Source organism: Echinops telfairi, unplaced genomic scaffold (genome assembly GCF_000313985.2).
Source record: "Echinops telfairi isolate 266 unplaced genomic scaffold, ASM31398v2 ScPeMD7_2;HRSCAF=8, whole genome shotgun sequence".
Taxonomy (NCBI): domain Eukaryota; kingdom Metazoa; phylum Chordata; class Mammalia; order Afrosoricida; family Tenrecidae; genus Echinops; species Echinops telfairi.
The window spans coordinates 33,014,651-33,024,832 of NW_022103898.1; the positions used below are offsets into that span (position 1 = coordinate 33,014,651).

General features: G+C 38.6%; 1 protein-coding gene across 4 annotated transcripts in view; it reads left to right on the forward strand.

Annotated features, from left to right (window-relative positions):
* The window catches only part of NR2C1 (nuclear receptor subfamily 2 group C member 1), a 59,230-nt gene that overhangs the window by 8,650 nt on the left and 40,398 nt on the right, over positions 1-10,182 (forward strand). For all 4 annotated transcript variants that reach the window (XM_004700389.2, XM_045292008.1, XM_045292013.1 and 1 more), the window contains exons 2-4: positions 1,227-1,300; positions 4,551-4,781; positions 9,462-9,543. In XM_004700389.2, coding sequence (XP_004700446.1) covers positions 1,247-1,300; positions 4,551-4,781; positions 9,462-9,543 — 367 coding nt within the window. In that variant the 5' untranslated portion in view covers positions 1,227-1,246. The remainder of the gene's footprint in view (positions 1-1,226; positions 1,301-4,550; positions 4,782-9,461; positions 9,544-10,182) is intronic.

The following is a 10,182-nucleotide window of genomic DNA, read 5'->3' on the forward strand; positions in this document are numbered from 1 at the left end:
CGCTATTGTAGTGAGTTCAGGGGTTGCACGTATTTGCTTAAGACCCTGCGTGATGTGAACCACAGCCACGTAAGGAGTTGGTCTATTGAACCCTGGAGATGATCAGGCTCACCAAATGGGTTAAGTGGATATTCCCACCATTTGAGCTCACCAAAATAGCTCAGGGGCAAGGGGTGTGGAATCTACTAATAAGTGGGCCTGTTCCTTTCAAACCCTTGAAGGTCCAGCTGTAATTCTATTTGTAGTTGGGTGGCTATTATTTTAAAAAAAAAACAACCTTCCCAGAAATCTCAAGATTTTGGCTAGAAGACTCAAGGATTTTCTACCATATTGTACATGATATATTTTAGCCCCGGTGGCACTGTCAGGTAAGCCTTAGACTGCAAAGAGCAGGATTGGTGGTTCAAACCAACCAGTTTCTCTGTGGGAGAAAGTTAGGCTATCCTATTCTGTAGCGATGTATTTTCTCCTAAATCCTATATAGAGTTGGAATTGATTTCAGTCAGAATTTGTTTGTTTTTTAAAAATAAATACATTTCCCCACTCTAAAAAAAAAAAAAAAGAAAGAACACTCATGACATCCTAGGGAAGTTTTGTACCCTTTTGAGTGAATGCAATTAATTATCAGTTTTCACAAAATGTTGATTAAAAAGGTGTGTTAAACAGCTGCAGTGATGTGTGTATTAACTGCTAGCACTGCCCTTTATTTAAACAACAACGACTGGTTTCTGTCATCAGAGAGCTCCTATTTAGCTACAATATCTTTGAGAGGTGAAATTGTTGGCTGTTTAATCATTAGTGTTTGGCTAGAAACAATTACATGCTTTAGGAGCCCTGGTGGTGTATTGGCTATGAGTTGGGCTGCTGATTGCAAGGTCAGCATCCACAACCACCAGGAGCTTCACAAGAGAAAGACTCCCATAAAGAATTACAGTCTCAAAAACCCACAGAGGTAGTTCTGTCCTGTCCAATGGGGTTGCTGCAAGTCAGCATTGACTTGATGGCAGTGAGTTTGGTTTTAGTATAAGCTTTATTTACTACAGGAAGTGTCAGCACGTAGCCAATATTGTTTTATCGATTTCCTTCCACTCCTAGCCATTTTAACTGGATTATTAATTTAAAACTGGATTATTTTTAAGCAAATCAGATCATATTATTTGTAAATCACTCAGGAAATATGTTTTTATGAGCATAATTCTGGAGAAAATTCATTTTCTTTTTGGCAGGGCATCTTGGCATCTAGATCATGGCAACCATAGAAGAAATTGCACATCAAATTATTGAGCAGCAGATGGGAGAGGTATGTCTTGTTTGCATCTATGCACTGAGTCACCATGTTTATTACTTGCACTATATGTTATACAGTTAACAGCAATGAAAGATATCTGGGATTTTCAGGTAGCTTATCAGTTTCCTGAGAAATATTTAAATAATTGGCCAATTGCAGCAGAATATCGTAAATGCTGTAGTAGGTAATTTATGGGATCTCATGTAGCATAGAAGAAAAAGAGCTAATAAAGAGTTATAGAAGGAGATGGGGGTGGTGTGAGGAACAGGACCAGGGAATGTTTTGGAGTACATGAAGTCTGAGGTCAGTATTAATAGACCAACTGGAATTAATCCATGTCAGTAGAAAGAGCTCTTCATTTTTTAAATGGCATGTGGTAGTTTCTGGTACAACTCATTGCTGTCAAGCTGATTCTGACTCATAGTGACCCAATAGAACAGTGCCTGGATTTCCAAGGCTCTAGTCATTATAGGAGCCACTAGTGAATTCCAACTGCTGAGTTTGAGGTTGGAAGCGAGTGCTTTAACCACTGTGCAGTGCCAGAGTTCCTTGTTTCCTAGTTAGAGCTACCATGCTCAGAAGTTCTCAAAGTTTGATCTAGAGGCCCTTCCTGAGAGCACTGTGGTCATAACCATTTTTCTAATAATACTAAATGGTATTTGTCATTTTCATTTTAATCCTTTCCCAAGTGTAGAGTAGAATTTTCCAGAGGTGGTCAACACCATCTGTGTTAGTCTGGGTACTTTAGAGAAACAAATCCACAGCAACTCAATATATGAGAAAGTTTATGTAAAGGTTAAGTGTGCATCAAGAAAATATCCCAACCCAGTGCTGTCCAAGCCCACAAATCCAACATTATCTCCTTAACCCATATGTCCAAGACCAATCCAGAAAGTCCTCCTTCATCTCACAAAACAGACACAACAATGCCGACTGCAGGAGGAAAGCCGAATCAGTGAATGTGTAAACATCTCAGCGTTGGCAGGGATCTCCACACGGGTGCTCCAGCACCCAGGGCTGCATTGGGGTAGGTCCATGTGGCTTCTCCTTGGGGATGTCTTGCAGGAAATCAGCCTTGCAAGCTAAAGCAGGGAATTGCTAAGGCAGCTGCACCCTGGTGCGACCATCACAAAGCAAGAGACCCGAGAACTAGAAAGGCAAGGCTCACCAAGCCATTAATCCCTCAGCCCTTCAATTAATCCCACGTGTTTATCGGCCAGGTTGGCACATTAAACTAACCCACCATCTGATAATATCTAATGAAATGTGTCAATAGTTAAAAGGTCTGCATAGCTCAGTGAACCATTGTTTTCCAAGTGAACATTTCCAAGAATGTTCCAAAATTATTCTTGACTAAAGGAGTTAGTTCTGTATTGCAATGATAACCTTTTAAAAACTATCACTTTTTGGATTTTGTTGTGATAACAACAATTGCTACTGTTAACTGAAAATATCAATACTCAGTCCATTTTCAAGCAATGGTGTGAGGCTGAATTTGCATCAGACACTAACCAAAACAACATATTGTAACAGACTCAGTACAGAGACAGACATGAGAATCTGTCTTCTATAAAGCCAGACATGAAAGACATGAACAAAAATGTAGAACAGCATTACTCTCGGCTCTATGAATTTTTGATTTCACACTTCTATGATCTACTCTTCTTCTCTATTAAAGACCATTTAGATGATCTGTTCTCAACTATTATAATTATACTGCAGTGAATATCCTTTTAGTAGTTTAAGCAGAATTCTTCTACCCAGTAACATTTGTCCCCTGCCTGCACCTCATGGTCTAAGAGATCACCCTCTAGTCTTTCACAGAACTAGTGATGAAAATACTCCCAAATACAATGACAGCAGCTTAAACTATACATGGCAGAAGTTGCTACAGAGTAATTGATTCAAAGTCACATCTTACATGTAACATTGAAATATTCAAAAATTGTCAAGGTGGTGGAAACTGGACCTGAGAAAAATTACCAATGTAAGATAAAGTTGACACTAGTTAAATCTGCTCCCAGAAAACTAAGGCAGTAGGGACCAAACCCCTCAAAAAAGTCCAAGGTCAGTTGTTTTTCACCATCTGCATGGCTACTGCTCTATTCTCAGCTACTGTCATTTGTTACCAGTACTTATCCCCTTATTATTATACTCCTGAACTATCACACTTCTCTTCCTCACACTAAGTCTAGAATGATCTTTTACAAATGCTCTGCTAGTCCTCCAGCCCTATCCGTTTCACACAGGAAATCCAGAGTTATGTGTGGTCCACGGAGTCCTAGGTGCTCTGGCCTGCAATTGCCATGCAGATTCCATTTTCTACTGTAGTCCCCTCTCCAACTCTTTGTGCCTGCGAGCTGTCCCTTCTACTGGGGATGCACTTCCTTTGGCAGTCAACACATGCACAATTGTCATAATGTTTACAGTTTAGGATCAGAAACTACTCAGAGCTTCCTTGCTTTGGCCTCGGTCCATTTCCTCCCCACCTCACCCCCCTTTGCCTCTTTCTTCCTCTCCTGCCTTGCCCCCCTCCTGCTTTATTTTTCTTCATAGCATTTAATACCACCCACAATACAAGAGCACTTCAAAATTTCATACGAAAATTTTATTATCTTTTAATTCCATTTTTTCCAGGACCCTCTGAAGCTACCTCATATTTTTATTTGTTCGTTTGTTTATTACCTATCTTTCCCCACTAAAATAAAAGCTTTGTGAGAGCAGCAATTTTATTTGGTTCACTGCTAACTCCTAGGGCCCAGAACAGTGCTTGGCAAATAAACTTCACCGCATATATATATTTGTCTTATGGTCCTTCTTCTGAAGTGGAAGGAATGAAGATTGAGGTCAAAATGGTATTATTATACCTTCATATACTTAAGTTATTTCTGTAGGACACAATTTGTGGAAGTATGATTGTTAGTGCTAAAGATGCATATGGAGTGTTATATTGAATATGTATGTAATGGCCAGTTTACTCAGCTTTGTCTGGCTATAGCAGTAAATTGTATCTTTAACAGGAAAATTGTTTAACTTAGCTATTTACTAACTGGGATAAGCACTGGGCTTCTAACCAAAATCCATTAGCTAGTTTTGGGGAGAGAGAAGAGATTGTCTGCCCCTGTAAAGATTTACAGTCTCAGAAACTCACAGGAGCAGTTCTGACTGCCCTGTAGGATTACTGTGAATCGGAATTGACTTGATGGGAGTAGGCTTAGTTTTGTGGGTTTTTTTCCTAACCATCTCAACATGATTGTGTTAGATTGTTACAGAGCAACAAACTGGCCAGAAAATCCAGATCCTGACAGGACTTGATCACAATACACAAGGCAATCAATTCATCCTTACGAACCACGATGGCTGTACTCCAAGCAAAGTCATACTGGCCAGGCAAGATTCCACTCCAGGAAAAGTTTTTCTCACAACCCCAGACGCAGCAGGGGTCAACCAGCTATTTTTCACAACTCCTGATTTGTCTGCACAACACTTGCAGGTAAATAACTACAGAAATCTAAAAGCATGTTCTGCTCTTAAGAATTTGTGTACTCAGTTTAAAAAACAAAAAAAACTGTGTGAAATATGTGCTGTGTCAAACATCTGTTGATGGTTTCTTCCTATTGTACTTTTTACACAATGTTACACCAATGCTTTCTGGAAGTAAGATCCACTCGGGCTACTTTAGATGGGAAGGAGTTTAATAAGACGTGTAAGTAGCTCACAAAATTGTTGTTGGTAAAGTCAAAGAACAAGTCTAAGCCAGGCTTCCAAGAATAACTACGGGGCATATTGTAGAACTGCTTCTAGGAGGCCTGCTGCTTGTGCACAGCTGGGAAATAGCCAGATCAGGAGCAGCCCCTCCAGGTGCACCTCCCAGAGCCAGCAGCCTTGTGGCACGAACAGGAAGTTGCCGAATCAAGAAATCGGTGCCATAGCTATTAGTTTTAGAGATGTGTCTCCTTTACTTTGTAAAAATCACATGGCCAGGGTTTCTCACCTCTCCTAACTTCACAAGAGGAAAAGAAAATCAAGATCTACAGTCCAAAGCTGATTCCGATAAGGTGGAAGTTAGACATGCCTCCTCCACCTTCCAGTATTCTGACACCAACCCTCCCTTCCATAGCACTTTTTACTTCTTTGATGGATTCAGTAATTCGTTGCAATGTGCACACAGAACTCACAGACCATGCTGATGATTGGGAGTTTTCTTAGGGAAATAAGGGCTATAGTGTAGGATCAGAAACTACTCAGGTTACAGTTGTTCATTCAGGACACTTCTTACACTCTGCCACAAGCCATTCTGGGGCTTTCTTCCTTTGTTTCTTTATCTTTCACCATCTGTGGTGTTACTACTTTGTTTTTGTCTCCTAGGTCAAGGAGCTTCTCAGCACAGGAACCCCAGGACCCAAGGGTGTGCTTTGCTCCTAGCTCTTCTCTCTTGATCCTGAAGTTCCTGTTTGCCCCTTGAATTCCTCTTTTAAGCCTAGAAGGAGGTACATGCAATGGAGTACACAAATATCAGTTTCCATAACCCTAAGACCAGAAGAACTAGATGGTAACCCAGCTACTACTATTAACTGCTCTGAAAAATCTCATTAGAATTTTCTGGATATAGTGAGAGAAAAAATATGGAACATAATTGAAAATCTTAAGAGACCAGGTTTACACTTCGGAAACTAATGGGACCCTCTCTCCAAGACTGTGGCCCAAGCCACTTTTCAGTTGTGACACCGAATTAAGGTAGAATAATGGACCATTTAAAAGCAAAAGGGCAACATTTGCAAAAGACAAAGTTTAGAAGGTTAGGAAAAAAGGAAGAGTAGTACTAGGAAGCACAAGAAGGAAATGTGGGATAAGTGATGGTACATTGAAAGGATTGCAATGGATGAGTTGAAACCAAATATATATATGAACTGTTGAATGTAAAACTGATCATCTCTGTAAATGGTCACCTAATTCACAGTAAAAAGTTCAAAGATTTCAACCTATGAGTCTCTTTTAACATCCACTTTGACGTTTTCTTTCTTTGCCGTCCTTTTCCTTTCCATGTTTGGTGTTCTTGATGTCATCCTACAGCTCATCTGCTCTTCTGTCTTTAGTGTTCAATGCAGCAAATCTGTTCTGGAGGTGCTCTCGAAATCCAGGTGGGATAGACTTTGGCTTTCATAGACTTGTTTTCATTTTGTTCAGCTTCAGTCTGAACTTCCATAGAAGCAATTGCTATTCTGTTCTGCAGTTGGCTCCTGGTCTGGTTTTAGCTGCTGATACTGAGCTTCTCCATCGTGTCTTCCTACAGATGTAGTCGATTTGATTTCTTTGTATTCCATCTAGAGAAGTCCGTGTGTATGGTTGCTGTTTATGTTGTTGAAAAGGTATTTCTATGAAGAAGTCATTGGTCTTGCAAAATTCTATCTTGTGATCCAGCTTTATTTCTATCACCAACACCATCTTTTACAACTATTGTTCCTTCCTCCTTGTTTACATTCCAATTGCCAGTGATTATCAATGCATTATGATTACATGTTTAATTTCAGACTGAAGAAGCTAATAGAATTCTTCAATTTTTTTCATCAGTAGCATTAGTAGCTGGTATGTAAATCTGAATAATAGTGGTGTTGACTATTTCTTTGTATGCAGGTGGATATAATCCTATCACAAGTTGTATTGTCCTTCATAGGAGATCTAGAAATGTCCTTTTTGATAATGAATGCAGTGCCATTTCTCTTGAATTTGGCATTCCTGACATAGTAATCTATATGATTTTTCTGATTCAAAATGATCAATAACAGTCCATCTTGGCTCACCGATGCCTAGGGTATCAATCTTTATGTATTCCATTTCATTTTTAATGACTTCAAATTAATAGCTATTGGGTCTGGTTTTAATTTGAGTCATGACCCATCATGAAATGAAGGTCCTGGAGGCTTATTCGGACAGGCTTTACTTCATCCTTGTCATTATGGCTGACTCCACTTTGAGAAGGCAGCTTTTCTTCAGTCATATCATCTGGCACTATCTGACAGTTTTCTGCTTCTCTTCATGAGGATTTCAGTATCTGACAATATTACGATGCTATTCATAAGGTTTTCAGTGGCTAACTCTTCAAGTGAACAGCCTGTTCCTTTGTATTCTGTTCGTAGTCTGGAGGCTCCACTCAGACTTGTTCACTCTGGTTGACCCTGCCTGCGTTTGAAATACCAGTGACAGCTTTCAGCAACATATCAACACAGAGGGCTCTAACTTGGGAATTTATTAGTATAAAATTGAGCTTTTTCCAAAGCAGGAAGAGGAATCCAGGACCATCTAAAAAGAAGAGACAACAGTGGGGTGCATGGGAGACCCCTAGCATAAAGTGGCAGAGGCCCAGAGGCCAAGGCACTGAGACCAAGAGACACAGCAGAGGAACAGCACCGTGTTCATGTGGCAGAAGAGAAGAGACTCATTGAGTCCTGAGGGTGGCTTGTTGGCTCACAGAGACAGAGGTCAAGGGATCGATCACCTGGCTAAGAGACAAGGACAAAAGAACTATACCTTTACATTTTGTAACTTGTTAGCTTCCCTAATAATCATGAGTATTGCCTGTAGGTTCTGTCTGCCCATTGTAATGAATAATCGACCCCAACAGAACTAGAGAGCCATAGGTGGGATGATTGGTATCAGAACAAAGCACAAAGGATCTAGGGTGGAGGCATATCTGGTAAGGAATCATCCCTGGGCAGATGAAGGAGTGGAATGCTGCTTCCCACTAGTGAAGCCAGAAAAAATCAGGTATGCCCTTCACTTTTTCCTCTGTTAGTGTCTGAAATGCGATTCGCTGCAATGATTCCAGATTCATGGAAGCATTAGACAGGTGTTAAAGGCTTGGGGAAGAAAATCAACGGAGGCAAAATGCTATCTTACCCTATTACATTGAGGGTACCTTATCAACTGAAGACTGCTCATGTTACTTCGATCATCTTGCTGTGGTATTATTTCCAAGTTTCTTCACTGTGAAGTTGATCTTTTAAAATAAAGGTAATAGTAATACCTTTATTTTATAAACTATCTCAATGACAAAAAAGAGAGAAACATGTGGGATGGAACACCTTTGAGCCAACAGATGACTTGATTTCTGACCTAGAGAACATCTCACAATTTATTTTAAGAACAAATAAGAGTTTAGCATCATTTGCAGTAGGTGTGCTTATTAAGGCATGGTACTTAAAGATGCTTTCCTTTTTTTCAGTATCTATAAAAGACTGGTTTTTGTGATGACTGAAAAGAAATGATACCACATGTAACCTAATATGTTTAAGGAACTTAAAAGCAGAATTTCTCCTGACGATATTCACAGAATATGTAAAGAAATAGTCTAAGTAGAAACTCTATTGTGTGGCTTGTTTTTCTGTAGAAAGGAACTTTTTACTAAATAACATATCACTTAACTCCCCCTTTTTTTTGTTCTTGCAAAGAATTGGAAGAAAATGATGAGAAAATTAAAAAATAGCCTAAAAGAGAAAGTAGTTTACCTTTCCCAGGATTCTGTTAGCTAGATCTAATGATGAGCTGTTTATATGATTTCAAGAGGCTTACTAATTAGCTTCAGGCTCTCCCAAATCCTTCTAATTTTACTGGCTGGCTCTCTCTCTCTCTCTCCTTCGTTGGCTGCTTCTGTGCTCTCTTGCTGCACCTTGCCCACATATTAGTTCACTCGAGTAAAGTGTTAACCTCTGCATAGTAATTGTATTTGCATCATTATGATTAATTATATCAGTAAACCCTTATTTTTCTTTAACTCATTTTTGAAAAACAGGTATATGATTGAATATTGAGAAAAAATAGGGTAATCTTTTTATGCTGCTATAGTTTATTTTAGTCGCGTCATTCGTGTGGAAATATTAGGGTTGACATATGAATAATATGAATAATATTTAGTGTTTAATGGATGAGATGCACTGAAAACTATCTCGTGTTTATGTGTTGATCAGTCTGATTATGCTAATGATACATGAAGCATCAAGAATAATTTCATTTGTACACTGTGTAATAGAGTTCAAAGTTTAAGAATAACATAAAGTCAAACACTAGACTGAACATTCTTTTAATTTTTTGATAGAATAACAGTGTTTTTGTTTTGTTCTTTTAAACAGTGTTCTTGAATAACAAAATTTTGTTTTCTTTCATTTTGTTTTTTTAGCTCTTAACAGATAATTCTTCCCCAGACCAGGGTCCAAATAAAGTTTTTGACCTCTGTGTGGTATGTGGAGACAAAGCATCAGGTAACATTAAAAGTCATTTCCTGTATGTAATGGAAGCCCCTGGGTAGTTTAGCTTTGATAAAGTAAAACACATCAGAAATATTTTGAATGTGAAGGCCAGAGTTTTGTTAAAGGAAACCTTCTCAAATGAGTTGTGAGTATTAATAATGTATAACATCTAGCCCTGTTCTCATTTGAAGAATACAGCGGAATTTGAATTAATTGTCGTTGGAAGAAACTCTGGTCAGCCTTATTTAATCGTCCATATAGGTTACTGAGCAGGCATTCTTGCTTGTAGTACCTAGGGTTAATCTCTTATAAGTTTGTCCCACATTATATTTTATTTGCTAATAAGTATGCCAAATTGTGAAACTTATATGACATTTTAAAAGTGGAACTCTCAATTGGGGGGAATTACTATTTTTGATACATTAACTGACATCCTTGTTTTTCTGCAGCATAGTCTCAAAATAAAATACTTATATAAAACCGTAATTTCTTTTATCAGAAAATTTTATGTTAAATGGGATTATGGATTTGTTTGTTTCTTCTCTTTCCCAAATTATCTATGACTTTAATAAGGTCAAGTTATAAAAATTTTAAACTCATATTACCAGAGAATATCATTGTTTCATTTTCCCTTGTTGCCTAACAAAAGGG